This window comes from Apium graveolens, chromosome 10, assembly GCF_009905375.1.
Source record: "Apium graveolens cultivar Ventura chromosome 10, ASM990537v1, whole genome shotgun sequence".
Lineage (NCBI taxonomy): Eukaryota > Viridiplantae > Streptophyta > Magnoliopsida > Apiales > Apiaceae > Apium > Apium graveolens.
Window position 1 is genome coordinate 162,103,464 of NC_133656.1, and position 14,955 is coordinate 162,118,418.

A 14,955-nucleotide genomic window follows, 5' to 3' on the forward strand; every position below is an offset into this window, starting at 1 on the left:
ATCAGGAACAAATCCTGTGTTTGGGAGTCAGACTTTTCCTAGATTTTCTATTCCTGTCATACAAGGTAAATTTGAATTTTTTTATAATTTTTTCTTATGACTAAAATCGATGTAACATAACATCCGTATGGTGGGATCGTCAAAAAAATTGTTTAAAAAAATTATTTGGTTGAACGGAAACAAATCTTGTGTGTCAGACTTTTCCTAGATTTTCTATTCCTTCCATTAAGATAAATTTGAATTTTTTTTGTAATTTTTTCTTAAGACTAAAATCGATGTATCTTAACATCCGTACGGTTGGATCGTCGAAAAAATTGTTTAAAAAAATTATCTGGTTGATCGGGAGCAAATCATGTGTTTGAGAGTCAGACTTTTCCTAGATTTCTGTATTCCTGTCATGCAAGATATATTTGTTTTTTTTTGTAATTTTTTTATGACTAAAATTGATGTATCTTAACATCCGTACGGTTGGATCATCGAAAAAATCATTTTAAAAAATTATCTTGTTGATCGGGAACAAATTATGTGGTTAGGAGTTAGACTTTTCCTAGATTTTTCTATTCCTTTCATGCAAGATAAATTTGAATTTTTTTTGTAATTTTTTCTTAGAATTAAAATCAATGTATCTTAACATCCGTACGGTTGGAACGTCGAAAAAATTATTTAAAAAAATTATCTGGTTAAATGGGAAAGAATCTCGTTCGAGGGACTAGGAATTTTTTTGACTTTTATATCCTAACATGCAAGGTGAATTTGAATTTTTTTTGTAATATTTTATAATGAAAAAAATCAAATATCTTTGCATCTGTATGGTTGGATCGTCGAAAAAATCATTTAAACAATTATCTCGTTAACCGGGAACGAATATCTTATTTTAGGTAGTAGTACGTTTTACAACGGTTTTTTTTCAAAACACCCTTGTGGTATGACATTCTTACAACGGTTTTGTAAGAAAACTGTTGTGCGAGAAGGAAAGCTTCCAGAAGGTTCTAGAATGAGGTCCATATATATTGGTTTGTATTAAAAACTGTTGTAAAAGATCAAATAAGACAATACTTTATTTAACATTAAACCGTTGTGTAAGAGCATTAGCTATTTTTAAATCCAAAAGCCGATATCTAATGTCATTGCAATCAAGCGCTCTCATTTGCCCACCTCAGCAATTCAGGTGAAATGTTTAACCCCTATCACATGGTGCCACCTCATCAGTGGTGCCCATTAAAATTCTAAAAGAACTATTTGAGACAACTATTTTTATGCCACCTTATAAATACTTATTTAAAGATGAAAGTGACAACTCTTTGAAATCTTGAACCATTGTCTCAATACTTAACAACAACAGTTTTATGAATAAAACCGTTGTTGTAGTCTGATAAACATAATGGGTTACTAGGACCCTTAACAAAGCTTCTAGAAGGTTATAGAATGAGGTCTATAGACAATGGTATGTATTAACAAATGTTGTATGAGATTAACTAAAACAATACTTTATTTAACCTTAAACCATTGTGTAAGAGCATTAGCTATTTTTAAATCTAACGCCTGATATCTATTGTATTACAATCAAGGGCTCTCATTTCCCCACCTCAGCAATCCAGATGAAAGTTTTACCACCTATCACGTAGTGACACCTCACCAGTGGTGCCGATTAAAATTCTGAAAAGAACCATGTCGAACAACGGTTTTTTCAAAATACGGTTGTGCTAAGACCTTCTTACAATGGTTTTATAAGAAAACTGTTGTGCGAGGGGAAAAGCTTCTAGAACGTTCAAGAACTAGGTTTATAGACACTGGTTTGTATTAAAAATTGTTGTATGAGATCAACTAAGACAATTCTTTTTTGAACAAAAAACTGTTGTAAGAATATTGGCTAATTTTCAATCTGACGCTGATATCTGATGTGATTTCAATCAAGGGTCCTTATTTCCCCACCTAAGCAATCCAGGTGAAAGTTTTACCACCTATCACGTGATGACACCTCATCTGTGGCTCCCATTGAAACTCTAAATGAACAATTTCACACAACTGGTTTTATACCGTTGTTTGATGCTTTATAAGACAACACTTCTGAGTAATCGTTGTCTGTATTACATAACGTAACGTCTAAAACCGTTGTCTTAAGTCACTATAATGTACCATAGTAACAATATTTTTTTAGCATTGTGTTAATGATTTAAAACAACTGTACACTTTAAAAACTGTTGTCTGACTCGGTGAGAGGATACCAGAAGGACAACAGTTTGAAAAAAGATGGATAACTGTTGTTTGTTCTTAATTTACACAACTATTTTTTTTTGCGAAATCAAAACACCGTTGTATGTTTTTTAGGATGACGGTTTTTTTTTAACCGTTGTATATCGACCGTCGTATGAAGCTGTTTTTCTTATAGTGAATATAAGATATTATATTTATAATAACTTGAATTAATAGCAACATACTATTTTTAAAAAATAGGCAATCGTTATAGCCAACTCTACCGGAGTAAATCAGATTACTTGTTCAGCAAATTTTACATAATCATTATTTTATCTATTTTAACAAACCATTTTAGTTAACGCTCGTTGGAGATGCTCTTAGAACATTCCCTATATTCGTTCATTACACAATATTTTATCATTAAAAAGTATCATTGTTATATAAAGTGAAGAAACAGAAAGCGGTTCTTTCAAATTTATATTATAAAATACAAGTTAGAAGAGTAGAGAGTTTAGATAAAGATAAAGAATTGGAAGAAGATCTTAATGTATTCTAGTGATTTAACTAATCACCGGGATACTAGTTTTTTCTCAATATTTTAAGATTTCAAATAATTAAATTTTTAGAGTTGCTGTAACAAGTTGATAAGTGGATTTTATATCTACTTGGAACGCTTCATTACAAGCTTAAGTTGGTGTTTTTGACTCAAGTTGTTGGTATTTTTGATGTGTTTTTGTGTTATTGCATTTCAGGCATCAGTTAAAGGAAGAAAGAATCTTTTGAAAGAATTATGCTGTAGAGAATCTTGTTAGCTTCGCGTGGGCAGTTGAATCGCCTAATTCTGACAAGCAGAACTCAAGATATGGCCAAAAGAAGAATTGTCAGAATTTTTCCAGAATGCCAGCGCGACCGCGCACTGTAGTAGCGCGACAGCGCACTGTAGTAGCGCGCCCGAGCCGCTGAAACACTATTCCAGCGCGCCCGCGCACTGTAGCAGCGCGCCCGCGGCCGGTTTCTGTCCCAGAATCCTGATTTTAGTCGAAATTGAAGATTTTGAGAGTCCTGGTCATCCTGGAGCCTATATATACCAATAAAAAGACGTTTTTAACAACAAGAAGACCTAAGAGAGCAATAAGAAGACCTAGAGAGCACGAGAAGGCTATAGAGAAGAAGACTTTTGTTTTCTTTAATATAGTTGATACTTGGATGCTCGTTTTCAATTTGTCTTCGAACCCTAATACTCTTATATTATTTTATATCATGTTTTCATTGGAACCCATGATGACGATGAGTTCGATTATGAACTAATCGTTATCATGGGGTTCTAACGGATTTACTTATGGATTTCTATAGTTAATTTATTTCAATATCTTGGTGTGTGGTGATTGATTGATATCCTAGTATTGGTAGTGCTTATTTGTCTTATGTGCGTAGCTAACATATAAGATAGCGTGTTAATCTCTATTGAAGCGAAAGTGAATATAGAGGTTTAGAACTTGTCATGCTAGCATAGGTTCATGTATTTGTTATGCATGATTCATAGGTAATTTTAACCATCTTACTTGCCCTATGTAATCAAGATAGATAACTTGCGCATTAAACCTTTATGTTGTTAAATTCTATAGATATATAGGGTCTCAACATAATTGGTGTCTATTCAGCTTCTATCTCTTTTGTGGATGTCTGGTAGTAGGGTATTCGTACAACGAAAGTTAGCGTTTACTAGTTTCGTGTTATCTGTTTAGTTGTCATCACCATCACATGCTAAGGTTAAGAACAATGACTTTGAATGAAGTAGTAATGAAGTTAGAATCCCATGTTTGTCTCATATAAGTAATTCAACCTTAATTCTCTTAGTTAATGTTATTTAGTATAATCTCTTAGTTTAATCAAAACCCAATTTGTTATTTGTCTTATCATTGAGAGATAACCATACATTGTTGCATAGGTGCATAAATTGAACTTAACCTAAACCAGTCTCTGTGGGAACGAATCTGATTTATATCTTATACTACTTGCGAACACGTATACTTGCGTGAATTTTAGCGCGTGTTTTTGCCCTAACAAGTTTTTGGCATCGTTGCCGGGGACTCGGTATTAATTTTTATTTTATGTGCTTGTCATCAATGGTCGTTAAAGTTCACTGACTCGGATTCTTTTACTTTCACGGTTTATTTGTTTGTATTTCAGGTACTCATTACAATGGGAGATCCAGCAGCACGAACGAAAGCCTTGATGGATTTTTCTCAACCCAAGATCAATGACATTCAATCTAGCATTTTCAGGCCAGCTATCACAGCTAATACCTTTGAGATTAAGCCTGACATAATTTAATGGGTGTAAAATTCAATCTAGTTTGGGGGTTCTCCAACGGAAGATCCCAATATGCACATTAGGGATTTCATTGAGATCTGCGACACCTTCAAGTTCAATGGTGTTTCTGAAGATGCTGTGAAGCTGAGACTCTTCCCATTCTCTCTGAGGGACAAGGCTAAGAGATGGTTACACTCTCTACCAGCTGGTTAGGAGGATCTTTCTCAAAAATATCTTACTAAATTCTTCCCTATGGCGAAGACAGCTGCAATGAGAAATGCTTTTACTCAATTTGCACTTCAAACGGGAGAATCTTTGTGTGAAGCTTGGGAGCGCTACAAGGAGATGCTTAGGAAGTGTCCTCATCATGGAATGCCTGATTGGATGATCATCAATTGCTTCTATAACGGTTTGGGAGCACAGTCAAGACCCATGTTCGATGCAGCATCAGGTGGAGCATTATGGGCAAAGAGCTATGAGGAAGCTTATGATCTAATTGAACTGATGCCTGCTAATGAATATCAGTATCCAACTCAGAGATTGCCACATGGAAAGGTAGCAGGAGTTCTTGAAGTGGATACAGCTACGGCTATCACTGCTCAATTAAAGGCATTGTCTATGAAGATCGATTCTCTGGCTAACTATGGTGTTAATCAGATAACCAGAGTTTGTGAGCTGTGTGCAGGTTCGCATGCGATGGAGCAATGCGCTATATCTAGTGAATCAGCTCAGTTTGTGAGCAACTTTCAGAGATCGCAGCAACCAGTTCCACACACTTATCATCCTGACAACTGGAATCATCCTAACTTCAGATGGAGCAACAATCAGAATGCGATACAACAGCCGTTCCAGTATTTTGGAGAAAAACAATTCAACCCTCCCGGTTTTCAGCAATAATTTGCACCAAGACAACAACAACAACTTCAACAACAAACTCATGATGCAGGTCAATCTTCGAATGAAAAATCTGAATTAGAGGAGTTGAGGCTTATATGCAAAAACCAGGCTCTTATATGTCAAAGCTAGGCTATTTCTATCAAAACTCTGGAGAACCAGATAGGACAAATTGCTAACGCCTTATTGAATCGACTACCAAGACGCTTTCTAGTGTTACAGAAGTTCCAGGCAAGAGGGAAACAGAAGAGCAGGTTAAGGCAATTACATTGAGGTATGGGAAGGTTGCAAGCTCTGAAAAATCTCAAGTTCCAGAATCTGAAGTTTTGGCTGAAGAAGATGTGTAAAAGGAAGCAGAAGTGGAATCAAGGAAGAAAACTGTGGAACACACTCCTCCTGAGGGTAATACAGGGGAGAAACAGGTCTATCCTCCACCTCCTTTTTCTAAAAGGTTGCAGAAGTAGAAGTTGGAGAAACAATTTGCTAAGTTTCTAGAGGTATTTAAGAAACTTCATATCAACATACCTTTCGCTGAAGCTCTTGAACAGATGCTTAGCTATGCGAAGTTTTATGAAGGGTATTCTATCTCGGAAAGTGAAGCTCGATGACTTAGACACCGTTACTCTAACGGAAGAGTGTAGTGTTGTTCTACAACAAAAGTTGCCTCCGAAGCTTAAAGATCCTGGAAGCTTCACTATTCCTTGCACCATCGGAAACTTGTCGTTCGACAAGTGTTTGTATGATTTGGGAGCTAGCATCAATCTGATGCCTTTGTCTATCTTCAAGAAGCTTGGTCTACCTGATCCGAAACCGACATACATGTCATTGCAACTAGCTGATCATTCCATCGCTTATCCGTGAGAAATAGTAGAGGATGTCTTGGTTAAGGTGGACAAACTCATCTTCCCTGTTGATTTTGTAATTCTGGACTTTGAGGAGGATAAGAAGATTCCCATCATCTTGGGAAGATCATTCTTAGCTACTGGCCGAACTATGATCGATGTGCAAAAGAAGAGCTTACGATGAAGGTTCACGATCAAAAGGTCACTTTTAATGTGTTCAAGGCAATAAAGTTACCCACAGCTAAAAATGAGTGCTTTAAAGTAGAGTGGGTCGACTCTGTCGTGAATTCGGAGCTTGAGCAATTGCCAAAGTCAGATACCTTCGAGAGATCCTTAATAGGGGAATCAGATATTGAAGATGAAGAAGGAGCAGATCAGCTACAGGTTTTGAATGCACCTCCGTGGAAGAGGAAGTTGGATATGCCATTCGATTCTCTTGGGTTAGTAGAGCTGAAAATTTCTCAGGAGCGTTTTGAACCATCTATTGAAGAAGCTCCCACACTTGAGCTCAACCGACTGACAGATCATTTGAGTTATTCATTCTTAGGTGCACCCCATGATAAGGGGTTGGGATATATTTTTGATAATGTAGAGAGTGGTCGGACGGAGCCTCCCGTGCCTACAGAGGGTTTTTCTCATGTGTAGCAGGTAGTTGATAGGACTGGTGTTGGTGATGAGCAGTACAAGCGAGTGACTAGGCGTATGGAGGCCATGCACGACATTCACCGTCGTTTTGCTGCAGATTTGACACATGCTCTCGGTACTATATCCCGAGACACTGGTGTCGAGGTTGATTGGCCACCTGATCTTCCACCCGAAAAGGGTGATCCTTCTGCTAACTAGGTATGCCTGATATCCTTATTATTACCTTCAATGAGGACATTGAAAATTTTAAGTTTGGGGGTGATAATGTAAGGATTAGTAGTATGTGTGTCCATATAGATTCATATTGCATGTTTAGTTGTAGTTCATTCATATTTTTGGCATGATTGTTTATATAGGACATATTTGTCTGTGTTATTATGTGAGTCCATGTAGTTGTATTTGCATTTGCATGCATATAACATGATCCCTTATGTTGAGCTATTTCTGATTGATAAGTTGATGTTAATTTGAGTGTAGGGATGGCGAATAGAGGGTTGTTTAAGTCTAATGAATTGATTCGCATGCCAAAAAAAATTCACAAGTCTTATAGGATTGCTTTTGAGCTAGAACATGATCATACTTGTTTGTTGTTGAGATTTAATCACTTGGTTATATTTAGAATTTGTGGTATTCTCGTAATGACGTAAAAACACTGATTTTTTTTATCTGGAAAAAAGCTTGGATTTCATTGCCAGTTGTTGTAAGACTAGGCGTCAAATGGCTAGTAGTCGGCTCATAGTTTTATGAGTAGTCTAGGGTTGAATGAGATGGAGCGAAACACACTCATTCAGAATTTGTTAAAAAAAAAGAAAAAAGAAAAGAAAAGAAAAGAAGAAAAAAAAAGTATGTGTTTATGCATAATTGATCAAGAGTGAGCTCTTTAATACTCGAGTTATTATGTTCTAGGGGACTTTGTACCTAGTGACCTAAGGCTTTTATAGTCTGGGATCCGCTAACCTAACGCTCACTACATAGGTATTATTGTATAAGTCTTTTGGGACCTCATTCATTGCACAGTCAAGTAAACATCTTTGTTATGTGTTCAATAATAGCATGAATCCTTGTATAACTCTAGTAGAAAAGAGGTGTTGTGAGTCATTATGCGTTTAACGTCTATTCTAGTTATAAACTTATGATTGTTTTGATGAAAGATAAGTTATGGTTATTGATCTAGTTTCGAAAGTATATTTGTTAAGCATCCACACACGCACGTTCTGGTTTGTGAGTTGATTTGCGAGATTTATTCGAACTTTGTTTTGAGTTATTACATTCTTAGAGGCGTTGGCTTATTCATTTGGTTATGATTATTCTGAGGGGATCGATTGTATTATCATTTAGTTGCATTCACGTAGTTGCAATCATTCATTAGGTTTGTTTTGTAGTTTTGAGTCTGTTTATGCTTGAGGACAATCATCGATTCAAGTTTGGGGGTATGATAAGTGGATTTTATATCTACTTGAAATGCTTCATTACAAGCTTAAGTTGGTATTTTGACTCAAGTTGTTGGTATTTTTGATGTGTTTTTGTGTTATTGCATTTCAGGCATCAGTTAAAGGAAGAAAAAAGCTTTTCAAAGAATTATGCTGAAAAGAGATCAGAATTGGAAGCCTAGGCCATTCTCAAGTTGTAGAGAATCTCGTTAGCTTCACGTGGGCAGTTGAATCGCCTAATTCTGACGAGCAGAACTCAAGATATGGCCAAAAGAAGAATTATCATAATTTTTCCAGAATGTCAGCGCGGCAGCGTGCCCGCACCGCTGAAACACTATTCCAGCACGGCCGCGCACTGTAGCAGCGCGCCCGCGCCTGGTTTCTGCCCCAGAATCCTGATTTTAGTCGAAATTGAAGATTTTGAGAGTCCTGGTCATCCTGGAGCCTATATATACCAATAAAAAGACGCTTTTAACAACAAGGAGACCTGAGAGAGCAATAAGAAGACCCAGAGAGCACGAGAAGGCTACGGAGAATAAGACTTTTGTTTTCTTTAATATAGTTGATACTTGGATGCTCGTTTTCGATTTGTCTTTGAACCCTAGTACTCTTATATTATTTTATATCATGTTTTCATTGGAACCCATGGTGACGATGAGTTCGATTATAAACTAATCGTTATCATGGGGTTCTAACGGATTTACTTATGGATTTCTATAGTTATTTTGTTTCGATATCTTGGTGTGTGGTGATTGATTGATATCCTAGTATTGGTTGTGCTTATTCGTCTTATGTGCATAGCTAACATATAAGATAACTTGTTAATCTCTATTGAAGCAAAAGTGAATATAGAGGTTAAGAACTTGCCATGCTAGCATAGGTTCATGTATTTGTTATGCATGATACGTAGGTAATTTTAACCATCTTACTTGCCCTATGTAATCAAGATAGATAATTTGCGCATTAAATCTTTATGTTGTCAAATTCTATAGACATATAGGGTCTCAACATAATTGGTGTCTATTCAACTTCTATCTCTTTTGTGGATGTCTGGTAGTAGGGTATTTGTACAACGAAAGTTGGCGTTTGTTATCTGATTAGTTGTCATCACCATTAGTTGTCATCACCATCACATGCTAAGGTTAAGAACAATGACTTTGAATGAAGTAGTTTTGAAGTTAGAATCCCATGTTTGTCTCATATAAGTAATTCAACCTTAATTCTCTTAGTTAATGCTATATAGTATAATTTCTTAGTTTAATCAAAATCCAATTTGTTATTTGTCTTAATATTGAGCGATACCATACATTGTTGCATAGGTGCATAAATTGAACTTAACCGAAAATAGTCTCCGTGGGAACAAATCTGATTTATATCTTATACTACTTGCGAACGCGTATACTTGCGTGAATTTTAACGCGTGTTTTCGCCTAACACAAATATATTTAAAATACACACTGCTGGTTTTTTATTATAGATTCGTGAAAAGGATATACAGAAATAGAACAACACTACAATACATACTTATATAACTCAAATCAACAAAGATCCATGCTAATTTATAATTTCATTTTTTTATCAAAGAGATGACAATATTGAACAAGTTTTCCGGTTTCGGCCGGGACAGATGCTCAGTCACGAGCATTGCACACCTCTCAAATATCTGGTCCATGTATGTACTTCCAAAATGACTAGCAACCAGTGACTCTGTTACAGCCCGAATTGTTCTAGCAATAAACTTGCCACTGCTTTCCCCGGACTTCATGATCTCATCTTCCTCGCGCATGTCCCACTTAACTTCAAATGTTTCAAATCTATCAATACTAAACGAACTCTCAGATTCAATTATTGCCTCCAACTCATCGGTGCATGGGGTGTAAAAAGGTAGATTGAATGAAGTAATATCTTCCTCGTAAAATAAACCCTAAGAAAACAAAAAAAAATACAGTAGTTAAGGTGTGTGACAATCACTTGGACCTAACATTTACTTAACATTGGTTTAGAAGTAGTTGAAATTGTATCTCTTTTCATACCTCAGCAGACATGTCTAGGAGTGACTTTGCTAGTAATCTGAACATAAAACAACCATCTTTGATGGTATGATCTGCACTGCTCCTTCCCGGGAGTGTCAGTACCATCCGGCCATTGGGAATTATTTCTTCAGATCTCATACACAAAAATGTTGTGAAATCTTTTGTAAATTGAGTAAGGTATGCTTGGCAAACTCTACGAGGGCTCAAATTTGCCATATGGATATTCCCATTGTTATAATCCAACAAATTATCAGGAACCTAAACTTCAATTGTTAGTCGATCTCTAGCAAACATTTATAACCTTTGGATATTATGCTATGTGCAGGTATAATATAATACTAGTTGATAACTAGTGTTAGGCACCAAAAATTAAAAATAATAGTATTAAATTATTATTTGCATAAAATTGAACATTATAATTAGTGTAAAATATAGATCAAAATATAATAAATAAATGTTATTAAAATATTTAATTAAAAAAATAGTGTAGTTTTAAAATTCTACCGTATATTTTAATTATGCATCTAGTTATTTACTTATATAAATTTAACATGTTAACATTTATTAATACAATTATTTAAAAGTAAACCGACACTTTGATATACACTAACAAATAAAAATTAAAATGAAAACAATGTTTACATATAGAGTAGAATTTAATTTGTGTTAGTTGAAATTTAACTACATAAAATTTTAAAAATAATTGTATAATTTTCTAGTGAGTATCAAGATTTGGGACCTCCTCTGATTTAAAAAAACATGGTTTCGCTTATCGGTATAGATAGTTAATAACACCTGCAATACTCGAATTGAAATTAATATATTAAATAAAATATTAAATTGGTACTTGCAAAAAATAGTTTTGCGGTTAAAAAAAATCGAATCAGTTATGAAATTTTCTCCTATAATTCTAGTCCTACATTGTTTTACTTGATATATAATGAACCAAATATTTGTTATTTTAGATAATTAAATATAAATTAATATTATTTAATAATTATCTTATAATTAGCTTTTTCAATATAGTTTATTTAATATTACTTAATTATCGATAAACAATAGTTTTCAAATGAAAAGTAAATAGATGTTATTACATTTAATTTAATATTACTTAATATAATATAAATACAACCCATAAAATTTGTTAGTGTTAAAAAATATTTTTTAATTTAAATGTAAATAAGCAATGTGATGTACAGTAAAAAGTACAATCGTTAAATCAATAATTTTTATTTAAAAAGTTAATAAATGTCAATAAAATCATTTGATATTATTTAATTTTTTAAAAAATAATATTATCCAATTTAAAAGTAAAGTGAAACGAGGATTGACCCTAGAAAATAAAATTTATAGAGAATAGAAATCAATCCTAGTTTACTTAGTAGTTAGTAGTTTTTCAAATTAAAAGTAAATATAGGTTATTTTACTTAATTTTAACGTAATTTAATATATTTTTAATATAATTCATGAATTCGCTTAAAAAAGTTTGTTTTATAAAAGTAAATAGATAATTGGATGGATACTAACTAAAAGAAAATAAAATTTATAAAGAATAGAAGTGGATTTGTGTTGAAAATAAAATTTATAGGGAATAGAAGTAACAAGTTAGTACTAAAATTTGATAATTTGGTATTTTAAAATTTTCAGTATCAAATTATACATAATTTGGATTATTAATAAAGAGTATGGGTAGTTACCTGTGAGAGCCAATGCACACTAGATGAAGAATGAACAAAATGAAGGCTTTTACTCGGAAAGAGTCTTGTGAAAAAAGAACCCGCCACTCCTGATATAAAACAATTTACATTCTTTTCCATACATTCCCTGTTTTCAAGCTCTAGATTGAATGATGGTGCCATTTTAAAAAGTGTGTTAAAATCATTAGTTGGAAGATCATTAAGAAACACTTGAAACTCATCAGGTGTTTTAAAATTATTCTTCTGGCACACTGCATGAACAATTTTGACAATATTTGAAACAAACAAGTAGGTGTTTGGTCCACAAGAGCAACCCAAATCAGCTAGCTTAAAGCATTTAGAGAACCCTTGATGAGTACTATAATTCTTGATGCTTTCTTCTAAAACATTTCTGGATTTCAACATCAAATTTCTCTGTAGATTATAAAATGCAGGGTTTAACTTCAAGTATCATGCAAATAATAAAACACACACACTCAAGTTTATGTGTAATAACTTGATAACAATTATATGGTGAGTGACTGAGTGTGGTAGTATATGTGTGTCAAGGAAATAGAGTGAAAATAGAGTGAGACCTGAAGAATGGAGCTGTTGGCGTAGCTACATTCACGATTGCCTGCATTCATGTGTAAAACATTTACTAGATCCATCAATAGTTTCCTTTGATTTCTTCTTTTTTCTTATTTCAAAAATTTATCCCCTTTCTTTCTGTATTTGTTCTCAGTATTAAACATTCTATTTATAAAGAAGTCAGTTTATAAATATACGAGTAATATTAGAACCACAAAAATAATTATTAAAAAGTTGGTACAAAATGATATGGCATAAGTAATGTGGCAGGTACTATTACTGTGAATGCAAATGAGTTCATTCATATTTAGCTAATAAATATAGTATTTGTAATTATTTAGAATATTAATTTTGTACCCCTAATATTTTCCTAAATATATAGAACTAATTTGGAAAATTAACTAAGTTTTTTTAAGAACCAAGTCTTGTACTATTAAATAATATATTTTATATTTTTTTATTACGCTTAAGGATACTTATTAATATATTTTTATTATATATCCTGATATAAGTAAGAACGGGATCCGACAACAAAGAGATAACTTTGCCTTAAAGAAAATTCCAGAAAAAATGGAATAGGAAGACGTTATCATCAGAACAATGGATGGATGAGATTATCTAATCACGACAATCACACGTTACCTGCTTTGCTTCCTCAATGCAGACCTGAGGTTCCCCAAAATTAAGACGGACCCCCCGCCAATGTATTATGCGATGATGCGACCGATGAATTTTAGCACGTTATATCTATGTTTACCTTACTTTCCAAAATAAAAGGTCCGAGCCCGCCTACAATTATAAGCACTAGTAGTGCCAGGTGAACGTGATAGTGATGTCCAAAACGTGACAGATTTTATATGAATTATTGTGTACAAGTGCATTATAAGTGCATTATAAGTAGCGCTGAGGCTAAGAATAAAAATTTAAAAATCCGATTGTCCGAATTTTTAATTTAGTATTCGATTTAAAAAATTCAATAATTAGAATATCAGATCGGATATCTTATCCAGATTTTTTATAATTCGGATCATAAATTTTCATAAAACCGGATATCCGGATCCGATCCGGTTTTTACTTTTTTTAATAAAAATTATTATATATATATATATATATAAATAATAAATTATATTTATTTTAGATTTTTTAAAAAAAATATTTAGTGACATTATGGCTGTTTCTCTCTAGGACTTTCAAAATTTTAGGTTAATATCTAATTGACTCATCATTTCTTAATTAGTATTATCAACAAATTTAATATAAGTGTGTAATATCAATATTAATAAGTTTACATTGACCATGCTTGCAAATTTGACATAAGTGATAGTAAGGAAATAATAATTTATGTTTGACGAGTATTCTAAAAATTAGATAATAACAAATTTAATATAAGTATGCAATAAGAAATATGTTTATATTGATCATGTTCGCTAATTTAGAATAGATGTTTATAATAAATTAATTTACGTATCACCATTTTTCCCAACTAATAATATAATAACAAAAGTATAGTTTCATGCATCATTAATTTTACGACTCGAATATATATTATTTATTCCGTAAATCGTAATTTTCTTAAAAAAGAGATGTTTTAAATGGATCAGGATAATCCAATTTTCGGTTCGGTTTAATCAGATATACGAATATCTGGATATCCGTTTAAATCAGATCCGGATACATAATATAATTTTAGTGATCCAAAAAATCGGATATCTAGTTTGAATTTTAAAACTGGACTGGATATTCTATTTTGCTCATCCCTAACTATAAAAGTACACGTGAAATAAAGATTAGAAAATAAAATTATCGAAAAATATTTGAGATACATGAAAATCATAATGTGCTTAAAACTTATTAATTATTTTCTCGTGATACTTTAAGAGATCGTGGATTTCGGTTTCCCAAAATACAATAATTTGAGAAGATTTTAAGCACAATTGATCTTAAGTACTTTGAGACCAGTGTAGTACGAATAAAAAAAAACGGCTTCTTTCCACGAAAAACTGATTCTAAACCTTTAACAAAAATGTAATGAAATGATTGTATATATTGTGTGTACACTGCTTACTCGTAAATACAAAAGATGTAACTTACTTATTAAGTTAAAAATATAACATTGGCCATAATGAGCCATATTAATGAAATTAATCGATATTTTTATCTTTAGTTGATGGTTGCAAAATTAATCCATAAATTACAAAATCAAAAAAAAATAATGCAATATATTTTTATTCAAATCCTATAACATATTAAATATCCTTATTTTCTCAATAAAATTTACAATTAAAACCCAATTTTAAATTTATTTATTGACAGTCATCCATGAGAAAAATTATAT

At 32.9% G+C, this 14,955-nt stretch overlaps 1 protein-coding gene and 1 non-coding gene across 2 annotated transcripts; both read right to left on the reverse strand.

Annotated features, from left to right (window-relative positions):
* Positions 1–4,776: 4,776 nt before the first annotated feature.
* LOC141694526 (small nucleolar RNA R71) lies at positions 4,777–4,883 on the reverse strand. Its single transcript, XR_012563821.1, has one exon. It is a non-coding gene; the product is annotated as a small nucleolar RNA R71 (small nucleolar RNA).
* A 4,879-nt stretch (positions 4,884–9,762) lies between these two features.
* Positions 9,763–12,781, reverse strand: LOC141689299 (benzoate carboxyl methyltransferase-like). Its single transcript, XM_074493550.1, has 4 exons — positions 12,626–12,781; positions 12,051–12,464; positions 10,354–10,611; positions 9,763–10,244 (listed from the first exon to the last, which is right to left on the reverse strand). Exons 1-4 carry the CDS (start codon positions 12,698–12,700, stop codon positions 9,888–9,890), a joined length of 1,104 nt encoding a protein of 367 aa, XP_074349651.1. The 5' UTR covers positions 12,701–12,781; the 3' UTR covers positions 9,763–9,887.
* Between the last annotated feature and the right edge of the window lie 2,174 nt (positions 12,782–14,955).